General features: G+C 47.4%; 1 protein-coding gene across 1 annotated transcript in view; it reads right to left on the bottom strand.

Annotated features, from left to right (window-relative positions):
• LRRC40 (leucine rich repeat containing 40) overlaps positions 1–27,772 on the bottom strand; it is a 1,512,829-nt gene that overhangs the window by 52,692 nt on the left and 1,432,365 nt on the right. Inside the window, exon 13 of the mRNA XM_069641925.1 lies at positions 26,464–26,541. Within this exon, the coding sequence (XP_069498026.1) occupies positions 26,464–26,541 (78 nt within the window). The remainder of the gene's footprint in view (positions 1–26,463; positions 26,542–27,772) is intronic.

The raw sequence follows: 27,772 nt of genomic DNA, 5'->3' as shown, positions 1-27,772 counted from the left end.
GCAGGCTCTCCCTATACACAAACGCCTGGAATTGTGCACACACCACCTCCTCCAAAAATCTTGTTGGCCAAATCAGGGTAGCTACCAGGAGGTACTTTTTCAGGATTCCAGGGTCTAAGTTGGGTTTTTTCAACAAGGGTTTCACCCATGCTTCCTTCAGAGCCTTTGGGACCTTGCCCTCCAGCAATGACTTATTAACAAATGCTGTAATAAACTGTGTAATATTAGCCACCAGGTGTATAGCCGAACAAGCCAGCATTGCAAATGCTAACCCCTGATCCTAAGTCGCCCCCTGGTCCTTTTCCAGGAGATGGGTCTCCTGTAGTGCTAGGATGTCCGGGCCTGTTGCCTTTGTGAATCTCTCCAGCTTCTTTCGTTTGCGTGGGGTGTTAAGCCCCCTCACATTGTGCGTCATCCACTTGATCCTTCTGCAGCCCCTACAATGCTTTTCATTACCCTCTTGCAGGTCTACCCCTTCCCTCTCATGTTCCTTCCTCCCTAACTGTCCTTCCTGGTTTTGTGCCCCCTTCTCCCATATTTTCATCATGGTCTGCTACCACCCCTTTCCCTGGCACCCCACCCCAACCTCTCTTGCCGACTCTGCTGCCCTCCTGTTGCCTTCCCCTCCCCCCTCCCACCTCATCCCCAACCCCAACTACGGTATGAGACAGTCTTCCCCCTCGTCTTCCAGACCTCCCTCCCCTTCTTCCCCAGGTTTCTCCACCCTTACTAGTTCCATCATGTTTAATACTCCCTGTCCACTTGCCCTTTGTTAAGCCTGTTCAACCACCACCCCTTGTTAAATCAACTGGTGGGTGTTATTTTACATCCCTTTCACCCTTGCTTGCTGCCCGTTTCTTCAGGTCCTCCTCACCCCCCCTTTTTGGATGAGGACCCCTCAGGGATGCCTTCCTTCTGCGACTTACCCCCGCCAGCTACCACTCCCATGGTCTGGGCCTTCCTTTGGTTCCCAATGATGGGGGCCCCGCACTCACAGAGCCCTCGTCCAAGTCCAGGCGTAACATATCAGCCGCCTCATGGAGTGAAGTTATCCTCTTTTGGGATCCCTCCCACTCGAACGTCAGTCCAAACGGGAAGGTCCACTTATATTTAATGTTCTTCTTGGCCAATTCCTTTACTATTGGGTTCATCCGTCTCCTCTTTAGTGTGCTGCTTGCTTGATCCTGGCACAACGCTATTTCTTGGCCCTGGAAGCTTAGCGGTTCTTGTTGCCTGGCCACTCTGAGGACCGGCTCTTTTTGTCTGTATGTCAAGAAAGCCAACAAGACATCGAGGCCTGGCATTCGAGCCCTTGTTCAGCCATCCAACCCTGTGTATCCGATCCAGCTCGATCTCATCTGGGTTCACCCCCCCTCCCCAAGCAGGCCCGCAAAGATCTTCTGTGTTGTCCCTTTAAGGTCTGATTCCAATACTGATTGCAGGAGTAGCTTTATTCAGATGTTAATTCTCCTCGACCGGTTCTCTGTATCCGCCAGCTGGAGCTCCAGGTTCTGCGTGGCTACATTGAGGCATTCTATGGACTCACTGTCTACTGCCCAGAGCCCCCTCTCTATCAGGTCAGTTTGTTCTCCAAATTGGCCCATCTCGTGGCTCATTTCACCTAGTGCTGAATTTAGGTCCATTATCAGCTGGAACTGGTCCTGAAGGTTTTAGCTAGGATGGTTTTCAGCGTTTACATTTCCCCCGAAAGTCTAGTTTTGTCATTGGGGCTTTGCCCTCTCTGTATGTGGGCAGTACCATCAGACAGCTGAGAGTACGGATTAGGGAACATCTAGCAAGTCTGAGAAGTACTGACCACAAATTACCTTTTGCCATACATTGGCAACAAGAACATCAGTTGGCCAACAAAGGAGATCTACGATACATTGGTCTCATGAAAGTTAAGAGGGGGAAGAGAGGCAGGAACATACAGCTCTAATTGAGGCAATTAGAATTTAAATTAATGTTTTCCTACGATGCACTATTAATAGTCTTAATAATGACCATGAAATGAATGTCTTTTTGTAATTATTGAACAAATATGTCAGTTTACTAATGCTCATATTTAGGCAATATGTCTGTTATATGTGACAAAATGCTGTTAATACTAATTGAAAGTTGTGAAGATGTGAGGCCACACTGACTTTCACACCAATACTTCATATTAACAACTATCATTATACATGACACCCCTGTAGTCATTCAATCAGTACTAACCACATTTCATAACTAACCATATTAGGGAAGGTCTTTGAATTTAACTCTGACCACATTTGAATTCAGCCTGCAATTTCAACCATAGGGATCCATTATTGAGATAATTTCTCTTCCAGGTGTATGGTCATAGCATGAAATATGACAATTAAACATAATAATCCATAGGATTATTACTGATCAGACCATGAAGGGTAATTGCATTGGCACATGGTATCATAACGTTAGGAAATATTTTAGGGGAATTATCGGTTGGTTTACAAACTAAGGACTTCCATTCCAGGATGGATTGTAAATCTATATTTATCATTTATCGCAGGTAATAACAGTTCTACCTTAACACCACAGTCGAATATCATTATCAGATTATAACGGATGTGACGCGTCCAATGTTTACACGTGACATCATGCGTTCAAATACGCATAACGTCACTGCGCTCGGTCATCACCGTGCGTGATGGTCCGCGTAGGAGAGGGTGCCATTCATATGAGGCGGTTTACCAAAGGCCTCCTTTTGTGACTATAAGATTTTAACCTGATCTCAGGTGTGTCTTTTGATCCAGTCAATGACATTACTACATGACTCCGATTGGTGACATAATTGATCCTTACTTTGCTTAATGGTTATATTGCAGATGAGGTAGATATTGACCAAGGGGTACTTGCAACCCGATTTGCATTAAATTGCTCGATACAATATTCATACATTTAGGACTGGTCAGTCCTTCCAGGTACGTCTCCTACTTATTGCCACTTACTCACTTAAATTTGACATTTAATATTCAATTTGTAACAATTGTCCAGTCCTCTGAATAATCTTGTTATGTTTTCATTTGAATTAATCGCATGATTCGTCAATAGGGTAAGCCCCATTTCTAAATAATAATGCTCATACTACTATCACTATTTTAAGTCCAACCACTTTAACATACCAACTTGGAATGATCACCAACATTAATAATCCCCACAGAACACCAATTTACTAAGAACTAGTTCATATGTAAGGGCGATTTGCATCCAGCAATATGGGCACTATGTAGCATGAACACAAGGGTTATATAATGGCAGTTATAACGACAATTAAGGTGGCGAGACAGCTGGTTTCACATCTCGCGTCTTTCCCAATTAACTCTTCAACTGTATTATGTTCAGATATGACACTATACTATCTAAAGTTGAACTAGATGCTCATATCTAACTTCTATACATATTATACTCTCCTTTCATTGTCTTAATTTTATTTTTCTCAAACATGACCATTTAATTCCACTCCCCGCCTCTGACCTGAAATGTGGTATGTTGTGTTTGTTTTAGATTTTATTTTTATATCACTATGCACGTGTATATGATTTTGTATTGTTCCAATGCACCAATTGGTTGCCTAATTAATGTTTGGACTTTGCATCATAGATGATGCTTTGCTCATGACAATCTACAGCCTTCAGAACGACCAGGTGGTCGAAACACGTGTCGGATGTACATCAAATGGAATACACCCTATATTTTATTGAATCCCCTGTTGTCTACATGCTTATTTGCAGCACTATGTATACATTTTAGAAACGACAACAGTCTGAGCGTGAGTCACCTTGATAAAACAGATGACATCACTGATGAGATCAATCAAATGTGACATTACTGATTAAATAAGCTAGAATATTTGTGTTGACCTCTTTTGGTACATATTCTGTTTTATTACATTTAAAATAATAACATTACATGGAACAATACACTGGTACAGAAGTATGATACAATTACACGTGGAGCATTCATTTGTAGTACTTCAACTTATACAGTTTAAAATAGAAATATGTAACGTTAAACACATAGAATTTTATGTATTAGTAAATAATTACAATACTTCATTGCAGAGAAAGTACCCAATTGCGGTAAATCTATTTTGGTTATTACAAACATAATATAATAAGTATATGTTGTAGTTAAAATAAAATAAGGACAGAAGTAAAACATGTTTAATAGTAAGTGTTATGAAAATAGTCAATGTTCACATTTAAATTTACAATTCTCCTTACTGTGGTAACATTACATGAACACATTTTCTAAATGACAAGTTTTCATAAAAAATAATCACATACAAAGAAAGTATGTGCCATTGTGCATTGTGATAATTTATAGTCTACGAATTTGAATTTTTGTTAATATGCACACAAACAAATCAGTTAGAAAAGAAATGAAGATTAGAAAGTCAATATTTAATTAAAGACATAGCAATGGTATTTATATTTTTAGTGATTTCTTTTGAAAATAAATTATGAAAGTTTATTCCAAAATAACAGATGACCAGTATAACAGTACATAAATACTTGCATCGTATTCTTCTTTGTATATTATAGTTTGGCCAGTCACACTATAATATACAATTACATTATTATTCAGGGAAAACACTTTAGTTGCAGGGATGTTAAGGTGAAAATGTAATGCAACAAAACCCATGGAATTTCAGCAACCAATTCAGGCAAAGCCATCTTAACTTGCTGCTCCGTGTAGCACAGCATATGACCACAACGACATCATCACTGATTACGTCACAGTTGGCATCACGGATGACATTACCAATTACAATCTACATGACATCACTGATTACATGAATGATGACATCAGACATATCATATGACCTAGTTAATGAAAGCTTTGTTTTATTGCACATAAAATACATAAACATATTATTAAGGTACATTATTTTCTACTGTCATTAAAAGGCACAATTTATTCAGCTGTAATTTCTTTAAATGTGTGGGCTTCACAGCTTGAAGTATGTATAAAACTGAATAGATTAAAAAAATATGACAGCGATAGGGAAAAAAAATATGACAGTATTTAAAGATTCTTCTCCTTTTGCAGTTATAATTAATTTAGAGAAGATTTAAACATAGAATGTGTAAACTTCATTTCTTTTGTGTATATACATTTAATATTGCAGTAATACATTTTTAAAAACATGCTTAGAATTTCTATAATATATCCCAATACATACACTTTCTTTGCATTTATAACACTTCTCTTCTCATTTACAAAAGAATACGTGTACATACTATTTTTATAATAAATACAACTAAACATTTAAATCTGTACATTTAAGATGTAGGAAACATTCGGGTTTCAATATGTTTATTTCTATTATTATGTAACTACTGTATAAACATATATTATCTTACAAATGTCTTACATATATTTGCCCTAATCAGGTGCATGCTATATAAAGGACAATTTTATTTGCTTGCTATTTAATAAAAGTAGACATTCATAAAATACATATGTATATTTTAATGTATAGCTTTTACCAAATGGTACAAATGAAAGCCTACATCTATTATTTGTGAGGCTCTCACGGCTGGCTAGCCTGGAGGTGATACACCTGCTGGGACATTGTAGGCATCAGGAATGACTAAATGGGCAGCCAAGAAGCGTGGCTTGATGGAGTCCTTCGCTACTGCTCACAGAGCACTAAGTTCTGCCCCGGCTGCAGAGACTACCGTGGTGGGGGCGGCGATGGCGTCTGCCGGGATGGAACCTCAAGCCCTCGCGTTGTACTCCCATCGAAATAATATACATATAGTGGGAGTGCTGGAGGAGGCAGTGAAGGGGCCTATGGAGCAATTTGTGGAGGGTCTCCTGAACTGACTTTTTGAGGGCGTTACCTTTTCAGCACACTTTTTGATGGAACGTGCACACCGTGCCCTGGTTCCTGCTCTTAAGCCTAGTGCGCCTCTGTGAACGATCATAGCTTGACTGTTCAATTATCACACAATAGAGACTATATCCTGCATTTGTCCAGAGAAAGGGGCTCGCTCCAATTTGAGGCCAGTACAATACATGTGTATCCGGAATTCTCGGCTCGGGTCAAGGTGGCCAGACGATCATACGATCATACAACCCTGTCAAGCATTTGTTGAGAGAACAGCAGGTCCAGTATGGGATCCGTTTCCCATCAAGGCTCTGTATTTTACATGGGGGCAGGACACAGCGTCTATTCATCCTCCCGGGGCAGAAGTCCTCAACCAATACTTCACTGTGCATTAATCCTCGGTTGATAATTGTTTTGGACGAAGTGGTCTCCAGAAACTACAGGTCCCTGGCCACTACTGACATGGCTGGTTGGGGTGTGAGCAAGTTTTCCTATAATGCATACTGCAGTCTTGTTTCATACATTGTTTGAAGGCATATGAATGCGCATTAATTCAAGTTCGGGCAGCCATAGTCTGTTGAGTTGCTGCTTTCACCGTTTTCCTTGAAGGTTCAATCAACATGGGGTGACACTGTCGAGTTGGGTTTGACTGTGTGGGAGGGGGTGAGGTGTGGGGATGTTAAAGTAAAAGGTTTGACAGAGCAGCAATGATATTGTGGCGCAATGGGGTGTTGGGATTGAGATGTGGCGAGGACCGTGAACATGGCTTGTCCCGATGACAATGGAGGGGGGGAGCCAGGTACCTTTTTGTCGTGGAATGTGTGCAGGGTGAATAACCCAAATAAGGCATGGAAGATACTGGCCTATATTGCTAGACATCAACCAAAGGTGCTTCCTTTGCAAGAGACGCATGTTTTGGAGAATGTGCATGCGGGGTTTGCCCCGAGATGGGGTAGCCAAAGATACTACACTAATTACTTCTCACCGGCTAGGGGCGCACTCACCCTGGTGCATAGTTCAATCCCATGTTAGGTTGTGAGCAGTGTGATTGACCCCAATGGGCTGTTATGGGATAGTGTGGGGTAAGCTATATGGCAACGCAGTTGGCCTTGTTAATACCTATGGCCCCAATATCGAAGACCCTGGTTTCTATTTTATCACGGACTTACCTCCATGCTTGGGATATACTACCATCTTAGTAGTCGTGGATCTATTCTCGAAAATGGCTCACTTCATACCCTTGAAGGGTCTGCCTTCAGCCTCAGTATTGGCCCGGGAATTATTGGTAAACATCGTTCACTTACACGGTTTTCCTTCGGTTTTAGTCTCCGATAGGGGAAGTCAATTCATCTCCCACTTCTGGCGCAGTTGCTGTCGTCTAGCCCAAGTTGATGTAAGACTTTCGACCAGTCACCATCCCCAAACTGACGGACAAACCGAAAGGACAAACCAGACATTAGAACAATATCTACGCTGCATGCCCCAACAAACAGAAAAACCCTGGAAGGACATTCTTTGGATCGCTGAATACGCTTACAACAATTCGACTCATTCTGGAACCGGGAAGACTCCTTTTTTCCTATTATATGGACACCATCCTAGAACCTCCAACCTGGATCCTCCCCCAAGAAATTGAAGCACCTGCTGTGCATCACTTGCATTCGGAGATCACCTGTGCCTTTAAGGAAGCCAATGCCCATCTGCAAAGAGCTAAAGCTCAATTCAAAAAGGCAGCCGATCGGCACCGTAAAGAGGCCCCTCACTACGCTGTAGGAGATCAAGTCTGGTTATCCACTAAGCACCTGCCTTTAAAAGGACCCCGCACTTTCATCCCGAGATACCTTGGGCCCTACCTCATATCTGCCATAATTAATCCGGTGGCTGCCAAATTGGAATTACCTACGCATATGAAAATACATCCAGTATTCCATGTCTCCTTATTAAAACCAGTACAACCAGAAACCCGATTGACTAAACTCCCAGAACCCGTTTTGGTAGACGGAGAACTCGAATTCGAAGTGAAGAACATCCTAGACTCCAAAATTTCCAGGTCTAAATTATACTATCTGGTTGATTGGAAAGGATATGGTCCCCAGGAAAGGTCTTGGGAACCCTCAGAACATGTCCACGCACCTCGTCTGGTCAAGAGATTCCATCTGAATCACCCCGACAAGCCAAAGCCCCCGGGAAAGACACACTTAGGAGGGGCCTTGAGGGGGGATACTGTCATGATCACTGCTTCCAAAGAGTCAGGACCAGCCCAACGTCCTTGGAAGCAGGCCCCTAACCCTGATCCTAGGCACCAGCCGGTCCCCACAGGGACCTTTTGGACCTTGTCCTGGCGCCGGTGGCACCAGGCTCATCAGAAGCATCGGTCCCGGCACTGGAAGCGCCAGGCTCATCATTGGTGTGAAGGTGCTTGGGTGGACTTACCTGTGGCAGACCATGCTGCTTACTTACCAGACTCTTAGAAGTCCTCGGTGAACTGGGACTACTTTCTTACCTGGGTGGGGCAGCTCCACTCCCTGGATACAGCACTGGAACTCTTCTGGAAGCAGGAACTCTTTTCTTACCTAGGCGGGGCCGTGGAAGGAGACGCCTCATCACTCCTAGGCTATTTAAACCACACCCGATTGATGAAATGTGCTTCGCGTTATTCTGCATCAGCAGCAGAACGCTCACCGAGTCTGTTCCAGCCTTTCTTCTTTGGATCCTGAACCTGCAAGAATTATACTTACCATTCCTGTACCCGATCAACATCAGCACCTGCAAAAGACCAGAAACAACAGGTTAGCAGAACGAACTTTAACACGCAGTGTTTACTTACCTGATCCATCGGCAGCGGCCGTGTCTCACGCTGCACCTCCGCCTGCAAAGATAAACAGCATTATCATACTTACTGGCACGCTGTGCATTCCGGCTTCTTCACGCTGCATCTTCACCTGCAAAGATAAACAGCATTATCATACTTACTGGCACGCTGTGCATTCCGGCTTCTTCACGCTGCATCTTCACCTGCAAAGATAAACAGCATTATCATACTTACTGGCACGCTGTGCATTCCGGCTTCTTCACGCTGCATCTTCACCTGCAAAGATAAACAGCATTATTCTACTTACCGGCACGCTGTGCAGTCCGGATTCTTCACGCTGCATCTTCACCTGCAAAGATAAACAGCAGTGTTACACTTACCGGCACGCGGCGAATTCCGGATTTCTTCATTCTGCATCGTCGCCTGCAAAGACAAAGAAAGAGACAGTAAGAGCTCTTGCCATACTTACGCAATTCCAGGCGCTTCTCCGCCACGCATAAAAAGACTATAAAGAGTAAAGGTGTCCAGAAACTTACCGGTCGTGCAGACAACGACGGTACCCATCCTCTGAAGTCAAGAGGCCAACGTTTCACCAGTGAAGGAACTGGCAACGGCCCCCTGCACTAGACGCAGATGGAGAGCCCAGCATTCACCTATCTAAGGTGAGCACGCTGACCTGGGAGGGGGGCTCAACAGTCAGGCTGGGAGGAGAGAGATAAGGACATTCACAACCCAGACCTTTAACCCCCATATTATTTCACCTGCAGAAACCTCACCCTTCGAGTCCGACACACAGTACGGAGAGGTTCGACCCCAGAAGCCAACCGAATCCTGCACATCACGTTTCGTGTTACAGACACCTTCATGCCAAGACCCGCGCCTCTGTGGGAATCAGGTGAGCGTTACATCACCTTAACTTCCCGGCAACTAAATATTTGTTACTTGAATTTCAAGGGTTTTGTTATTCCATACATTTTTTCTGCACTTGACCAGTGCATATTTTAAAACACCACCCATGGTCATTGGCCATGGATGGTGGGCACAGCGTCCATTTTTTAACACTATCAGATCAATAGCCATGGCCACTATTTTAAAACACTTGCAACCCATCGTTCAAAGACATTCATCAATCACAAACAGATTTTAACCTGTTTTGAATTGTTATGGATAAAAGAGTGCAGATTTTGAGAACTCACAATGTTTTTAGGCAATGCAAAGTGAGGTTAAATTATTTTCCATGGACCACACACTTTGGTTAAGCAGCAGGCTGCAAGCCCCTTGTTTAATGGCTGGTCTCTTGGTGGCTGTTGTGATACATCACACAACCCCAACTAACCACATTTAAGCAGCATGGAAAAGGGATACAAATGACTGGCTACAGGAAAAAATGACTGGCTACAAGAAAAACATATGCCCAGGTACTTTTGCCACCATAGCGAAAATCAAATGCTGGCACCCATAAATATACGTGCATCAAGTGAAGTATAAAAATGTAGTTCAATTGTCCTTCCGGTTAGAAGAAAGTGTGCAAGACAAAAATGATGAACTCCAGAAAAATAGCCTGAGAGAGGAAATGTTCCAAAAACATATTCTGGCAAAGTATAAAAGGTGTTCACCTTTTAAACCCAGGAATCAGTTATGAGAAGTTCCCTGGAAAACAAAATCCCAATACGAAACAAGTGCTTGTGGTATTGTGGCTAAGCGTCTGCACTGGGAACATCACAACCTGAGTAAAATCCTGGTAGCCAAATATTTGTGCATGATTGCCAACCCCAAATTAAACGAAGGGATTGCATCCGCCCTCTTCCACCCATGTGTCCTTTACTGGTGCGCTGAAAAGCAGCCACAATCAGGCACAAATAACTTCACCAGTGTTCAGGATTGCAAACTCTCTTGCCACCTTCTGGGCAAATATTCATGACTTACTTGGCCTCTCATCATTTGCCCTCCTCACCCCCATGGCTGGCTTTCAACAATACTCTGCTTTATAAAGGTAACTTAAAAAGTGCACATACCATAATGTCACTAAAACATAAATTCTGTCTTAGGCAAAAAATGTACAATTGTGCCATTATTTCCCGTTCCTCCCCCCCTCTTGACCGGGAGACTCCAAATGCCAGAATACAATTCAGCAAAAGGCAAAGAAATTGTCTCAGAGTGGTCCGTCTCTCTGTTAATTTCGCTCAACCAGTCTGTGGCGTTTGTCTTGGTCTAATATTCCATATTGATGTCTAGACTGTCTGAGGTGGCCAACTTCTCACCTCTGGCAGTTTCGCAGATTGCATCCTTTTTGGAGAACAGGTAAAGCAGAGTTTGCTCAGAAATAGCAGAGCTCTCATCCGTCCCGGTTTTTTTCAGGGTGCCAGTACGTTCCTGTGCCTGTACAACATTTTCATGGCCCCTTTTCAGATTTAGAGGAAGAGGATATCATGTTTTCGAACTACACGGAAAACACACAATGTATCATCCCGCTCGCAGGCGGTCACTCTCGGGACGAATTCGAGCTAAATAGAGTATTTGATCTCATAGAGAACTGGATGCTAATCTGGCTTTAAACAAAACCAGAACTGAACTTAAGATAGTGGGCAGTTCTGCCGCGCTTAATAAACTGGATAGGGGATTCCAAGATGGCCATCGGCACTTGGCCTTTCGCAACGGTCCGCCCCCCCCTGTGGCGAAAGGGAGAGAAACGCTTGGAGGGGCCGTGGCGGTGCAGTGCTGATCCGAGAAGTGCCGTGGCGTGCAGGAAGGTGAAGGAGCCCCGTGGAGGTACTGGTGCGGCGGGGCACCGGAGGGGCTAAGCGGGAGCGGGAGAGCTGGTGAAGGCGATACAAAGACACGCCCGCCCCTCCGGACATGGCGGCACTGCATGATTGAGAGGCCTACGCACCGAGACATCCCGCGTCCCCATTCCAAGTGAGTAGGAGCAGCGGCGGGAAAGCTGGTGAGGAGGGGGAGACTGCCAGCGGCTAATTCGAGATCCGGAAAGTGAGCGGAGGGAAGGGAAGTTGCCCCAGGCAGGGGGGAGAGCCGACCCCCATTTAGTGCCCTCAGAGAGGCAGGAGCATTGGAGAGTCCCGCCACAGTTGGAGGAGAGGTCGAAGGCCACGCGGTGAGGCAACGGGGTGCTGACAGCCGAGCAGTGCGGCCCAGAGGTGGTTACGGGGTCAGGCCCGAACAGCTTGTCCCGGCCCCCCACTGGAGTGGAGAAGAACCCAGCTCGAGAGTTGCATGGGAGCGGGATACCCTCATGGTGTTTTAAGAGGATCTGAGTAAGGGGACAGAGCGGAACTGCCTAGGGGAAAAGCAAGGACTGGCGCAATCTAGGAAGCCTCAGCTGAGGGTGCAAGAGAAGCAGTTCTTCACCCCTCCTTGCCAAAGCTCAGCGGCCTAAACACCTAAAGAGGATTGCGGTGACTGAAAGCTTAGACCTATAACAGGAGCGTTATAAGGGCATAAGATTTAGGGAAGTGAGCAACATGACCACCAAAAGTAAAGGGGGAAAGGGCGCTCAAGCCATGGGTGACACGGTTGGCATGCTCCCTGCAATCTGGCCAGTGCATACCCCGAGAGAAGGCCCTGGGTCATCTTGTGAGAAGCTCGGGGAGGATTCTGATCAGGGGGTTTTGGAGGAACAAACTGCGATGTCCAGACAGGAATTCCTGGGGGAGCTGCACACCTTACAACTGAACTTGGTAAAGACTTTCCAGGACCAGTTTCAACTAATGAGAGCAGACCTGAATGAAGCCCTAGGAGAGATAAGACAATAGACGCGGCAACTGGGGGAAAGGACAGACACTCTGGAAAAAGGCCTCCAAGAAATAGAGGATGAAACTACAGCTAATAGTGAAGCTATAGAGAGGTTGGACATGGCTACAATAAATCTTTAAGTCCAAATGGAGGATTTGGAGAATAGATCTCGAAAGATCAATATCAGAGTGAAAATTGCTGCCAGAGTCGGTGTTAGACAAGGACTTGAAAACGGTGCTTCAAGACATTTTTGCCGTCATCCTGGATGAAGGGAACCCAGAGAAGGTCGAGCTGGACCGAGTACACAGAACTGGGCGGATCACCAAAGGCCAGATGGCGAGACCTAGAGACGTCCTGCCAGCTTTTGCTAGAACCGCCCAGAAGGAGGCAGTTCTTCGAGCGGCACGGCAAGCAGGAACCCATTATGTTCAAAGGGCAGATGATCGCATTATTTCAGGACTTGGCGAGTAGCACGCTCATGAAAAGGAGACAAATGGGCCCACTGTTAAAGGTTTTAAATGAGAAGGACATATGGTACAAATGGACATTCCCGTTTGGCTTGCTTTTTGAATGGGAGGGAGCTCAGAAGCGTATTACGTCCCTACAGGAAGGGGCTGATCTCCTTCGCAAAGAGTTTGAGGAAACTCCGCCGAGCTCAGGTTCACAGGGCGCTACGGTGCGCACCAGGTTGAAACCCTGGGGATGGACGACAGTGGGAGAGAAAAGGAGAAGAGGTGGCAAGGAGGGCAAGAAGCAGCGAAAAGAAAATTCAAGTGAAGAGAGAAACGGGACATCAATTAACTCCTGAATTACGAAGGCGGTAAAAGGGGTGGTGGGTCTCTAAAAGGAGAGCTGAAGCTATGAGCCACAGGAGGAGCAACCATTTTGGGTACGGAAAGGGCAGAGATGCCCGAGTTAGGAGTGGTGAGCCAGCAGGAAGGGGGTGACCTTCCAGGGAGGGAGGCGAGGGGGGTACAGGGATGGAGGAGGGGATGGGACAAGGGGAGGGGGCGGACGAGTCATTCAAAGAGGGGAGGGGAGAGAGGGCAGTAGCTCATAGAAAGGCTCAAGTCTCAAGTTCTAACTCCTTAAGTGGTTAACGCATAATGTGAGAGGGCTGAACTCCCCACTAAATAGGAAAAAGCTGGAGCACTTTGCGAGAAAGGAAAGACCCGATATTATGGGGCTCCAGGAAATGCATCTTGTATTCAAGGACCAGGGAAGGTTGAAGCTGCGGGGATTCGATCAGATATTTCATGCCTCAGAGCAAAGTAAAACAAGGGGGGGTAGCTCTAGCCTTTAGGAACACGGTTGACTTCAGAGTTGAAGCAGTGATGAGAGATAAAGAGGGGAGATATATTGTGGTCAGGGGGAAATATCAGGATGCCCCTTACACAATTGCAGTTGTATATGGCCCTAACTCCGGTCAGGAGCAGTTTTTGCTGTGGGTACTGAAAGTATTAGAGGAACATTCCTGGGGGCAGATTGTTTTGATGGGAGACCTGAATATTGCTTGGGATAGGGAGCGGGACAGAAATGGTAAACAAATGAGGTGGGGGGGGCGGTGATGTCGGCTGAATTGAAGGAAAAGATCGGTAGGCTGGGATTGAGGGATGTATGGAGAGAATTAAAGGGGGAAGAGGAGGGTTACACCTTATCTGGGGTTCATGGATCGCAATACAGAATAGATTATATATGGGTCTCGGTAGGATTAGTGGGAGGCATTTGTGAGGTGCAAGCGGGACCGGTAGGGATAGCGGACTATAAGATAGTCTCAGCGGTTCTGGACCTGGGTAGAAGGGTGAGGGGAGTATGGGGCTGGAAGTTTCCAAGGGTGGTCCTGAGAGACCCGGAAGTTCGGGGGGACATCAAAGAGAAGATTAGGGCCTTCTTCGCTGTTAATAGGAAGAAGGATACGGGAGAGGAGGTACGGTGGGACGCATTTAAGGCTATCAGGGGGGACCTAATTGCAGCAACTTCTTTTCGCGTGAAACAATTGAAGGCTTTGGAGGCCCAATTAGAGTCTGAGGTGGAAGCGGCTAGACAGGCAGTGGGTATGGCCCCATTCCGGGTAGCCATGCGGGAATACAGGAAACTGTTGGGGCAGTTAGAACTGCGTACCAAAAAGGCAGAGGGTGCACTATTAGCTGTGAGACAAAAATATTATGTGAAGGCAAATAAGGCCGATACGCTTTTAGCATGGCTACTCAGGGGGAAAAGGGCGAAAAATGTTATTACTGCGTTGAAATTGGGCACTGGGGAAAGGGTCACAAAGCGGGAAGAAATGCAGGAGGCTATAGCAGGGACTATGACTCCCTTTAGTCATCCCAAAACCCCCTTAGCAATGCGCAAGAAATGTTTTTACAATCGGTACAGCTATGGGAAATTGATAGGGAGACGAGGGAAGCCCTAAATCGAGAAATCCCGGAAGAGGAAGTTCGTGGGGTGATTAGAACCCTCCCTAAGAACAAAGCTCCAGGGCCTGATGGTTACACCGCAGCCTTTTATAAACTGTTTATGACGCAGCTGGCCCCGCAACTGACCTCTCTATTCAATTTGTTTCGGCAGACAGGTAGAATTGCCCCATCCATGGAGGAAGCAAAAGTGGCCCTTGTTCTTAAACCGCATAAAGACCCAGAAGAGAGAGCAGCCTATCGCCCCATTGCATTGATCAATATCTATGCCAAGATATATACAAGAATTCTGGCTAACAGGCTGGATGCCATTCTCCCTTTTTTGATACACCCCGACCAAGCAGGTTTCATCAAAGGCCAGCAAACCGCAGACAATATCAGGTGGGTGGCCCATTTAGTCAAAAAGGTCCAGCGAACAAACACTCCCGCGGAAAAAGCTTTGGACCGCGTGGAGTGGTCCTTTCTGTTCCTAGTAATGGAAAAGATGGGCAGTAGGGGAGAATTTCTGACAATGGTTCAGGCCAATTACCAAGCCCCGTCAATTAGAATAATGGTGAATGGGACAGCTACCAGATGGGTTAATCTACAAAGGGGAACAAAACAGGGCTGCCCGCTATCCCCAATCCTTTACGCAATTTATTTGGAAGCACTGTTACAAATAAGTCGGGTGGTGCCGGAAATAAGCGGCATCCAATTTGGGGGGGGGACAACAGAAAGTCGCAGCCTTTGCTGATGACATGTTGCTTATGTTGACGGTGCTGAGAGAATCAATCCAAGTTAGCTTGTCCCTGTTGGAAAAGTTTGGGGAGGCCTCAGTGCTAAAGGTTAATGCTAACAAATCGGAGGTCCTAATCCTATCGCTTAGGGAATGGAACGGGACGAGTTAAAGGGGGGCATTCATCTCCTATGGAGCCTGGGAGGGATTAGATATTTAGGGGTGAGAATCACAGAAACTCTGGCCGGGTGGTACTCAGCAAATTTTCCCCCTCTCCTTAAGGCAATCAAGAGGGATTATCAAAGGTGGAGAGGCCTTAGGGTATCTTGGTTAGGGCGGATTGCAGCGGTAAAGATGGTAACACTCCCACAGCTGTTGTACTTATTCCAGACAATCCCGCAGCCTGTTCCCTCAAGCTTTTTTTTTTTTTTACACTTTGGTTTTTATTAGCATTTTTTAATAATACAAACCGGTTCAATGCAAAACTGTTATAACCCCTTACCCCGCCTCCCCCCATCGCCCCGCCCCAACACCGACCCTCTGCCCTATCCCCGTGTCCAGACCAGAGCTTTCATCTAGGGAGACTCTGAATGATCTTTCCGTATCTTGTACTTAGGAGATGATGCGATTGGTGACCATATCTCCGGCTGACTTGAGGCCGCCATTCTCTGGGTCGTGGTTCCCCAGATCGATTACCAAACATCTCAGGGCTAGTCCCGCCCCACACAGACCAGGGCCCTGTCTCGGAGTCAGTGAACGCCCCATCCCCAGGACTGTTGCACTCCATACCAGTTCGCAAGGAATGAACCAGTATCATTCTTCACCATAGCAGTCAGTTTGTCCATCAAAAACATGTTTTTCACCTTTTTCAGCCAATCTTCCTTGGAAGGGGTTTCCGGGCTCTTCCATTTCTGCGCCAGGGCTACTCTGCCCGCCCTCAACATTGTTTCCCACATCCTTGGGTATCGGTATAATTCCGTTTCCTCCGAGGGGAGCCCCAGCAGCATCGTTAGAGGATTTAGTGGGAGAAGTTCGTCTGATACTTCCGCAATCCAGCCCCTCACTTTCCCCCAAAAGACCTGGACTTTCGGGCAGTGCCACCACATGTGGCTCCTGGAGCCTGCCTGACCACATCCCCTTGGGCATCTTGGGGACACCCCTGGGAACATCTTCGACAATTTTACTGGGTCCTTATGCCACCCCTCAGAATCTTGAAGTTATGCTCCATGTCCGCGGTGAATAAGTTCCCATGGAATGCTATTTTGAATATTCTTGACCAGGCATCCTCTGAAATATCCTCTCCTGCCAGGTCGTTCCAGAATGTGCGGAAACTCCTCCTTCCCTGAAGGTCATAGGTGTTTAAAATTTTGTACATTCTAGATACCGCTCCCTTCCTCGAAGTGGCCGTGTCTAGGAACTTCTCGAAGGGGGTCAATTGTCTCTGCAGGTTTTGACCACATGACTGGTCGCAGAGTATGCCCTTAAGGCGGAGGTATTCGAAGATGGAAAGAGACCCTTGTCCGAGAGCATCCCTCAGTTCCTCGTACATTAGGAATTCACCCTCCCTGGACATCTGCCCTGCCCATTCCATTCCCATGTCTGACCAGAGAACACCCAAGGTCGGGTGAGTTTCCAAGTGTCTCGGGATCATCTTGCGCGGGGCACATAAGCGGTCACGGCCCTTTAGAGGGTGGGCGTCCATGTCTTCTAAATATGACCAATACGTCCCCATTCCTTCTTTCATGTGTTCCAGGAGGACGCATAGCTGGGCAGCGTGGAAATAAAGGTGGAAATCCGGTAATCCAAACCCTCCCTCATCCCTTGGTAGAGTCAGGGTTGCCCTCCCGGTCCTCAGGGTTTTCCCTTGCCATACAAAGTCTCGTACTGCATTCTGTAGGTCTCTAAAAGTCTGTTCGGGGACGCTGGTTGGGAGCGCTGTGAAGAGGTACAGAAGCCGTTGGAATACATTCATCTTTACTGCTGTCATCCGGCCATACCAGGAAAGAATCATCTTACCCCATCTCCTCAAATCAGATGTGATCCTGGCCATTATGGGGTCATAGTTAGTGGTGGCAAGTTTTGATAGGTCCCTGGTAAGAAGAGCGCCCAGGTATCGTATAGCGTCCTTCCCCACTGCGATCCCATGAAACCTGTCTAGGGGGTCCAGCTCCGAGTCTCGTGTTCTCATTGGGAGCAAGACTGATTTTGTCGTGTTAATTTTCAGGCCCGAGAAACGCCGGAACGCGGTACCACGGACAAGAAGGGGAGAGCGAGGAGCCCGGATCCACCATGTAGGCTAAAATGTCATCCGCAAACAGGGAAAGCTTGAATTCAACCTCACCTCTACTAATCCCCCCCATTGTCCGGGTGCGCTCTGATCGTTATAGCTAATGGTTCCATCGTAAGGACATAAATCAGGGGGGAGAGTGGGCAACCCTGCCTCGTCCCTCGGGGGTGTGGGAATGGTTCGGACAGATTCCCGTTCACTTGAACCCTTGCTGTGGGGGCTCTATAGAGCGCGGTTACCTAGCTCATTATGTGGGCCCCGAAGTCCATTTTTTGCAGGAGGAGTTCCATGTATCTCCATTTGACCCTGTTGAAGGCTTTCTCCGAGTCTAAGGAGAGGACACATGCATTGAGCTCTGAGTTTTGGGCAAGATGAAACAGATCTATTGTTTTGCGGATGTTATCTGACCCCCGCTTTCCCCTAATGAAGCCCACCTGGTCCCCATGGACTAGATTTGGCATTATCCCCTCCATCCGCCTCCCCACCACCTTAGCCAGGATCTTTACATCTATGTTTAACAGCGATATAGGGCGGTAGGAGGAACATTATGCGGGGTCCTTCCCTTCCTTGGGCAGCACTGCTACTATAGCCCCCATCATGGAGTTGGGGAGAATGCCCCCCCTCCAGCACGGAGTTGAAAACCCTCACTAGATGCGGTGCTAGGGAAGAGCGGAATCTTTTGTAAAAGTATACAGTAAAGCAGTCTTCCCCGGGGGAAATTCCCACCTTCATCCCACTAATCACCTTATCTACCTCCTCTTCGGTCACCGGGCCCTCCAACCCCTCCGCCATCTCCCTCGACAGGGACGGGACTTGGATGGAGTTCAGGAAGTTTTCTATCGGAGCGTCGCCCCCGTCGTATTCTGACGAATATAGTTTCTCATAATATTGGCGAAAAGCCTCTCCAATATGGGGAGAGTCATAGCCAAGTGACCCCTGGGCATTCCTGACCTTCACCATTCTACTTCTCTGGACCTCCCTCAACTTCCAGGCTAGGATCCTGTCCGCTTTGTGCCCTTTATCATAGTATTTTTGCTTGACCATCTGGAGACTCCTCTCTGTTTTGTGTTTTGGCCACCCAGTCGCGCTCGAGGCCCTGATCCGGGGGCCCCCCTGGCTGGAGACAGGCTATTTTTTCTCGCAGGGTCTTCTCCTGGGCCTCCCTCACCCTTTTTCTGAGCTCCTATTTTGATGAGGACTCCTCGTAAGGTTGCCTTGAAGGCGTCCCACAGTGTGTGTGTGCCCACCTCCCCATTATCATTTAGCTCAAAGAATGCTGTTATAGCATCTAAGACTTCCTAGGGGTGGACCTCGTCCTTCAATAGGGCATCATTACATTTCCAGCATACTCTGCGTTCCTTACGCCATCCCTCCGCTATGGTGACTCGGACCATGTCATGGTCCGACCAGGGGACAGGGTGTACCCTATGGCCCGTGACATATGGACGGAGGGTCTCGTCCACCAGAATATAATCTATCCTAGAGAACGAGGTGTGGATGGCTGAATAGTACATAAACAAGGGGTCGTCTGTCCCGGGGGTCGGGATAGTATCCACCAGGCCCGGTTCCGCGTTCACCCTCTGGAAGTTTTGCGCAATGGCTTCGTCCGCGGGCCTTGTGCTTTGGGGGCCCACCCGCTTTCTGTCCGTGGATGGGTCCAGAACCATGTTGAAATCCCCCCCCCCCACCACCACCGTGCCTTGTACAAATAGCTTGAGTTTCTCCCTCACTTCCTCCCAGAATTAGGCCTGACCTTACCTAACCTTCATTCGGGCCGTATACTACTGCAAGGGTTAGGGGGGAGCCTTGTAGGGAGCCCCTTACCAACAGGTAGCGGCGCTCGGGGTCCTTCAGTATGGCCTCAGCGAAGCCTACGTCCCTTGCTATCAAAATGGCCACCCCCCCTATTTTTTACCTTATGGGATGCGCAGAGAACATCTCCGATTCCCCCCCCCCCCTTCGCAATTCGGGTTCCTTCCCTGCGCCCAGTGTGTCTCTTGCAAGAAAAGCAGGTTAAGTTTCGCCCTCCTGAATTCTCTACAAACCAGAGACCTCTTAGTGGGGGTGTTCAGACCCCGCACGTTTAGGGTACCCACACCCAGGGCTGGCAGGCTATCAGCCATAATCTAGGTTTCCCTCCCTTTTGGTCAACTGCATCACATTGTTGCTCCCTTCCCGCTTCCTTAGTCTCGCCTCTTGGACACTTTTGTTCCCCTTACCACCTCCCCGGGTGGGTTTTAAACATTTCCCCAACTACCCCCCAAGCCCCATCCCTAACGGAACAACCCCAACTAACTCGTGAACCCCCACTGCCCTACCAGGCGTCCAGCCAGTTCCGCCATTGCTGGCATTTGGCTGGACCACCAGCCTACCCTCCTCGGCCAGGCATTCAGTGAAAAGCTAATTTTTATGAGCCCCCCTCTGCTTCGTCCCCTCAGTAGCCCCTGCTTTACTTGCTGTTCACAGGGATTCTGCTTCCGGCATAACCTCCAGTACTTCCATTTCCGATCTGCCAGTGGTCGGGTCACCCCGATCGTCAGCCCTCCGAGTCATTATGCTCTTCTTCCCTTGCAGACGGCGGGGTGTTCAATTTTCTATACTTCCTCAAACTGGTTTTCCTTCTCCTGGCACCTGACAGGCCAGAAACGCCCTCACCAATCGCCGCTGGGCCCACTGGGCCCCTCCGGGGGGGTCACCTCCGTCACATAATCCTGAATGGCTCCCCTTATATCTTCTTCCGTAATCAGAATTGTCTGTTGGCCCATATATTTGACTGCCAGTGAGAAGGGGTACCCCCACCTGTAGCACACGCCCTTATCCTTTAGTAGTTGCGCTAGAGGGCGGCACATACTGCGTTTCGCCAACGTGTAGGCAGAAAGGTCTTGAAAGATTGAGATCTCGGTGTTGTTGTAGGTGATCACACCCACCTTCCTCGCTTCTTCCAGCAATTTTGCCTTTTCTGTATAGTAGTGGAACCGGGCCAGGACTGACCAAGGGCTCCCGGCCTTTCCACCAGCCCTGTGCACCCGGTCGAATGTTAGTTCTGTAGTCATCTCTTCAGCGAACAGGAGGGTGATGATGTCTCTCACCAATCGGGTTAAGTCTCTCTCCGTTTCTCCCTCCGCTTCAGGGATCCCAAAAAATTTAAGATTGTTCCTCCTTTCCCTGTTTTCATAGTCATCCATCAGCCTGGCCCTCTCCTCGTCCCTCTTCACCAGGGCCGCCAGCCGCATACCCATTTGCACCTCCAGGGTTGCCGAGGTCGACTGGTTGGTCTCCAATTGCAGAAGCCTGTCCTTGACCTTGTACACCCTGTGGTCCATTTTCTCAAATTCCTGCGCAATGTCTGATCACATGTCCCTGATTTCCTGTAGGATAGAGGCGAAGCCCCTTTCCATTGCTGTTGTGGACTGCATCAGGACTTCCGGCTGGGCCATGTTCCCAGTGTGGTTAGGGTCTTTGGAATCGCACCCGGTCTCCTTATAGCGATAAGCCTGCAGGGCCTCCAGCCAGTTCATTCAGTCACCTGGTGTGCCCACTGCGGGGACCACCGTAGTCCGGGGTGTTGGGGTCTCCTCCAGGACCCCCTCAGCAGTGTCCAGAATGGGGTGTCTCGAGTGAGCCCGTAGGGGGGTGCAACTCTTCTGTGGGGAGGTTTCCTCCAGGTGGGCACACGCCCCACTGGATCCGGGTGGGGTCCACGCACCTGGGTCGCTCCCCGAGGTTGGAGATGCGTTCCTTCTGTCTGCAGGGGAGGGGGAAGAGTTTTTCGGGGGCTCAAGTGGGCAAATCTCCGGGGCACCCACCCCGGGTGAGGGGGCTGCCAACACCGTTCCTCCTCTCGATTCCGTTGCTCCCTCTCCCCTCCTGGGTGGTAGTAGGCAAGCACACACCCTGTGAGAGAGCCCGGGGGCCACCACCTACTGTAGTCTGGAGAAGTTGACCACCGAATCTCCCCCTGTCTCCTCTGTAGCTGCGGGTTGGGAAAGCTCTAAGGTCCTTCGGGTGAGGGGGCCTGCGCTCCTTCCGCAGCGGCTGATGTGCCGGGGGTCCGGCCGCGTTATGGAGGCCCGCGGCCAGCTTGCGAGTTTTTCGTTGGGCCCACTTGGGGAGGGGTCTCCCCAGGTCTATTTCGGGGTATGTCATGGGGGCCTCTGCTCCCGGGCCTACCCCACCACAGCCCGATCGCTCCCACAGGTGCCCGGGGGTGCTAGGCCCCGGTAACCGCATTTTCAAGTCCTGGATGCCGGGTCCGGGGTTACATGAGGTCTCCTTCCTGCCGCCCGACTCCGCCGGACGCGCTCTCCGATTCGGGGGGAGGGAGGCGGCGAAAGCCCACCTCCCACTGTGGTGCCTCTGTCCCCTGTCTGTGTGCTTCACCCGCGAGGGCAGGGAGCGGGACGGTGAAGGGGGCTGAGCTCTCCGGCGAGGTTCTCGCGCTATGCTGGGCAATGCCTCCTCTGCTTGTGCCGCGGCCGCTGGATCTCCCTGCTGCTCTGCCTTCATGGGCCGCGAGGGCCGTACTCCGTCCCCTCGGGGGCCTCGAGGATCGCTCTTTCGAGCGGGTGAGGCCCGGGGGGGGGGGGGGGTCACAAAGTAGAGCCGGCCTCGTGAGTCCGCCTGGAGGATCCGGGGGGGGGCTCAATCCCTTCTGACGGGCCAGCTTCGGCAGGAGCACAGCGTTCAGGCAGCCATTACCTCAAGCTTTTTTAAGGAATTGGGGACCCTGACTAAAGTATTTGTATGGGAAGGGACGAGACCAAGGGTGAGTGGTAGTTTACTGATGGCTCCCAAGAGAGAAGGAGGCTTATCTTTACCAAACTTTCAGTGGTATTATGAGGCAACTCGGCTACGAATCATTAGGGAATGGTTGAAGGGGGAAGGAAGTCAGCAAGAGAAACTCTGGGTGAGAATGGATAGAGCGGTGGCCCACCACAATCTATCAGAAGTGCTTTGGCTCCCCAAAGAGCATAGACCTCGACACCTTTATAAAAGCACTATACCTAAGTTAATGACAGATACTTGGGATAAGTTGGTGGGATCTTCGTACCCATCCCCATTTACCCCCCTCTTTGGTAATGGAGACTTCACCCCGGGCCTGGAGAAAGGAGCTTTTGAGAGGTGGCAGGAGGGAGGCTGTGGGAAGCTATGTGACATGTTTCGAGGAGGAGAATTGGTGTCGTTTGAAGAATGTAAACGAGAATTCGCAATACAAGAGAAGGAAAGATTGAGAAACGCACAGATAAGACACTGGGTACTTCACCCGGGAGTTAGGATGGCAGCAACTAGGGAACCAACACAGTTTGAAAGATTCCTACTAACCAATGACGGTACGAAAGGCCTCATTTCTAATATCAATAAGATTTTAGATAGCTCGCATTCGGATCCTCAGTGGGCTTACATGGAGAAAAGGCTCTAGGGAGAGAAATCAGTAGGGCCGAGTGGGAAAGATTGTGGAGGAGGATACCTAAATTTGCTAGAGCGTCCCAGCTCCAGGAAGATTTTATAAGATTTTATTCGGGTGGCACTATACTCCTGCCTGGCTTCACAAGATGTTTCCCACAAGATCGGGTAGTTGTTGGAGGGGCTGTGGTTCGGCAGGAACAGCAGAACATATTTGGTGGAAGTGCCCTAAGATTGCATCCTTTTGGGGAGAGGTACAAAGGGCGCAGGAACAGGCTTTTTGCCCGGGGGATGTACAAACTCCAATACAGATCCGCTTGGGCATCCGTGGAGCCTCCGAAGTAGGGAGAAAGAGGAAGGGAGAAAGCAAAAGTGATCCTGACTCTTGCATCTTTGTTGTTGATAGCTCCAAGATGGAAGAGCCCCGAGATCCCAATGAAACAGGATTGGCTACGGAAAATTTGGGACATAGTGGCCATGGAGTGTGCAACTTACGCCATGGAGGATAAAGTGCAAAACTTTGCTGCGGATTGGGGGGAGATTATGACTTTTCTCAAAGATGACTACAGAGAGATGTGGTGCCTGCAGCGCCTCAGACTACTTGAGTTACAATAAGGTGGAGGGACTGTCTGGAAGAAAGAAGATGTGGGTTTTGAATGCTCATCACTTTGGGGGGAAAGAGGGGTGGGAGGGAGTGTTTTCTTTGCTTTTGACTTGTTGTAAAATTCAGTAAAATTCAATAAAAAGAGTTTTAAAAAAAATAAGCTGGATAGGAAATTCGGCTCCTTCAGGCTAGGGGTTGATCACATTATTCCTGTTCCCAAACTTACGATTTTGGGGGTGATCCTCGGTCAGTCTTTATCTATGAGTGCTCATCTAACCAGTGTAGTTTCTGCCTCAGCGTACTACGTTAAACTGCTTTATCATTTTAGGCCCCTCATTACACAGGCTAGTGAAGAAACAATCGCCAGAGCCATCATACGGGTCAAGATTGATTATTGTGGTAGTCTACTGGTCAGTCTTTGCAAGCAAGATGTTCACAGGCTCCAGAGCATTCAAAACAGGGCAGTAAGAGTAGTGTTGGGTCTGACCCGAAGAGATCACGTAACGGATTCTAGGCGTTCTCTAAATTGGTTACCAATTGAAGTACACGCCAAGTATAGGATACTAGCCATAACAGTCAAATGTAAACCAGGCCTAATGCCATCATACCTGCAGGACTATCATTGACAAAGTCAATGGCAGTGAGTTGAGGTCTTGTTGACAGTTTGTTTCTTCCTCTGTGTAGAACTTCAAAAGCTGAGAAGGGGGCATTCCACTTGGTAGCACCAAAGCTTTGGTATCAGCTACCGACTACACTAAAGGTGCCAAAGTGCTTTGTCGGTTTTTAAGAAAGAATTAAAAACGCATCTGTTTTCATAACCTTAGCATTGCTCCTTCCAGTTACCAGCTCCCTTGAGCCCTGATTTTCTGAGAGATAAATGTTCTTTGTAACTGTTTGTTTCAATTGTCTGCGCCTTTATGCCTCAGGGTCCATAGTGTGCATTACAAATATTGTAATGTAATGTAATACTTTCAAGGACTGACAGTAGCACTGTTTAAAAAACAAAAAAATGTGGATGCCATGTGTTTTCTTAGTGTGTTATAAGATATTTAAAACTAAGAAAGCACACAGCATCCGGGACTGAGGACTGTCTCCGATCCATGCAGTAATCGCGACCAACCCTGCTTATCTTCAAAGCGAGGAAGGGGCCATCCCCTTCAGGCCATGTTACTCTAAGTGGTCTTGTAACGTGGGCTCATTTATTAGGCAACATGGCCTGAGGAGGGTTGCCCCTTCCTCGCTTTGAAGCTAAGCAGGGTCGGTCCCAGTTACTTCATGGATGAGACTGTTTATTGCCTATTTTTCACCCCCAACATCACTAACTGTAAAAATATGCATTTTATAAAATATAATTTCTCTCTATTGCGGTGTGTACAGAACTATAGATACCCTCTGCTATCTGTAGTCATATTATAGCCGTGAACATCGGAAAAACTGCCAGAAAAAAATACTTTCCTACCCCCCAGGCCCTCTCCCATTCTCCCCACAACGCATGCTGTTTCCCTGACGCAGTTTGCTTTCAAATATCGGCTACTTGCAGCTATTCGGTCCATACCCGAGGCTAAAGTAAAGCTTTGTGTTGCGCACTCAGTCCCTAACCCCCTCCAACTCCAAAAATCACTTGTCCTCTTACCACCCTCCCACCTCTAGACTGAAGGTATTTGCATGTTTTTTGACTTGCGTTTCATTTTCCTATACCCTCCGCTATAGCCGCAGCTATCTCTCACATCAAGCAAAAACAAAGATGGCAGATGTTTCATTTATAAACACCTGGCTTCTCTGCAATTTACCCAAGATATGGCTATCTATTTTGGAGAAGGGTGCACCCCGTTCTCCATCAAATATTTTAAGATAACTACTGGATATAATAACCCAAAACTACAAAAAGGCCTCAAGTCAACGCTTCATGCTCAAGTTGTTCGGACCTGGTCCAATTCCGTCCAGCGGTACGGCTGTGATGCGGTCTGGCAAAAACTGACCTTTTTGCTTATGGGAAAATAAATGGGATGCTCCTACTCTGAGCCCAGATTAGGCAATACATTGTACACACTGCCCCTACCTGCAGTGGCCTGTGGACATGGTCTCCTGACATGCCTGTGGGCAGTGCCCCTATGAGCAGTACATGCAGGGCAATCCTGCTGCAGGCCCTGTAAACAAGGTACAAAATGTTTACATGTCTGTGAACTGCACCCTTATGCACAGTGGAGCCAAGCACTGAGCATATCAGCCTTACTAGTATTTGCTCTGTCTGCAGTATATATGTAATATACAGATTTTTTGCACGGCTCCGTATGTCAGTGGGGCACACAGGCAGAGCAGTGGTGATTGCGCAGGGGTGTATGGATGTGGAGCAGAATAAATGGCTGTTCCAAATGAAAAGCAGCCAGTGTCACTGCGAGCATTCACCATTTCACGTCATCATTTGTTTTAGTGGCGACAAGGACCAACACAAAGAATACTGCCAATTCAACACACAGAGTACCTAGCAACCAAATAAATAACGGTACCCGTTTTATGTGATACAACCCATCAGCAACTTGTAATTGACTTTTGAACGGCTTATTAAAAAGAAAAAGAGCTCAAATTGTATCTGACGGTCTGACGGATCTGTTAGTTACCTGTTAAAAGATAGGATTATTATTTGTAGTTTCGGCAATGCTTCCATTTCCGATGGCAGTGATGTCAGAGCGTTGTTTCTGAAGGAAGAACATAAATCGTATCAATCAATGCACACGACACATAAAGCAACCATTTTTTACATGTTTACATTACTTTGTACATGTTTTCTAATGTTGTAAAGGCATATCTATAACACACAGAACATGAAGAGTACGAAAATAAGAGCATTTACTTACATTTACCGATGCAAGCCTACGCAATATAATCTCAGAGTCAGATTTGCTTTGAATTAACATACTGTTAACATGATGGGGAGTGAAAAGGGGCACCCTATTAACAGCATCCTGCCATTTCCAGTAGCGTTCAGGTTAAGCAAATGGCAGAAAGTTTGAAGAACGGATACCAGAGACAGTAGAGAGCCGAAGGCCAGAAAGCACTTTTATCAAGACTGTTTGCCGTTTAACAGCCGACATTTGGTAGTGCAGCCTGCTCAATTATCAGACGTTGTACCAGAAAACTAGCTTTTCCTATCTAATACAATAATGTTGGAATATATAAAGACACCTTAGAAAATCACTGTCTGTTAATTAACGTTCCATTATTTGAACACAAAACAAGAATTGGCAAAGCCAACAGTTTTGGCTTGTGTACAAGTAGAAGGCATTTGCCAGGCACTGCTATTAGATACCAAGTATTCACACCAGTTTGCACATGCTAAAATCAATGGCCAGTTAATACCGCCAAAGAGGTGCCTGGCAAATGTCTACACAAAAGCCCAAACTGTTAAACATTCCCATTCATCACCCAACTTAGTAGTGGGCTTAGTTACTTTGCATTCAGGTAGTTGTATTTTTCCATTCAAGATGAGGGGAAATTAAGCTGCAATTGCTTTGCTTAACATGTTCTTTTATAGATTTATATACTTGGCAGGTTATTTTGCACTTTTCAAGTCCACTTTATAAAATCAGGATTTTGTTTTCAACAACACATTTCCAACAACTACATCCAAGATGATGTGTGGCCACACCCCTTTAATCATCTATGTAGATGTACACAGCACCAACTCAAAAACAGTTACTTTGTGGCCCCCTGCAAACAGCCCTCACATCCCAGGATCACCTTTTAGCAGACAGGTGAAAAAAAATGTGATGTTTATGAGTGCATGTCGTAAGTAAAAGTCCATGAACAAATAATGTTATGTGTTTTGGCACTTTAGCTACTGGTCAAAACAATGCTATAAGAAGTAGAGAAGTGAAGGGGTATTGAGGAAAATATTTGGGCGAGATGGCATTGGTTCTGGGAAAATTG

The sequence above is a fragment of the Ambystoma mexicanum genome, chromosome 1q (genome assembly GCF_040938575.1).
Source record: "Ambystoma mexicanum isolate Mex_15411 chromosome 1q, UKY_AmexF1_1, whole genome shotgun sequence".
Taxonomy (NCBI): Eukaryota; Metazoa; Chordata; class Amphibia; order Caudata; family Ambystomatidae; genus Ambystoma; species Ambystoma mexicanum.
Note: the sequence above shows the minus strand (reverse complement) of the source record. Positions and strands in the feature narration are given on the sequence as shown.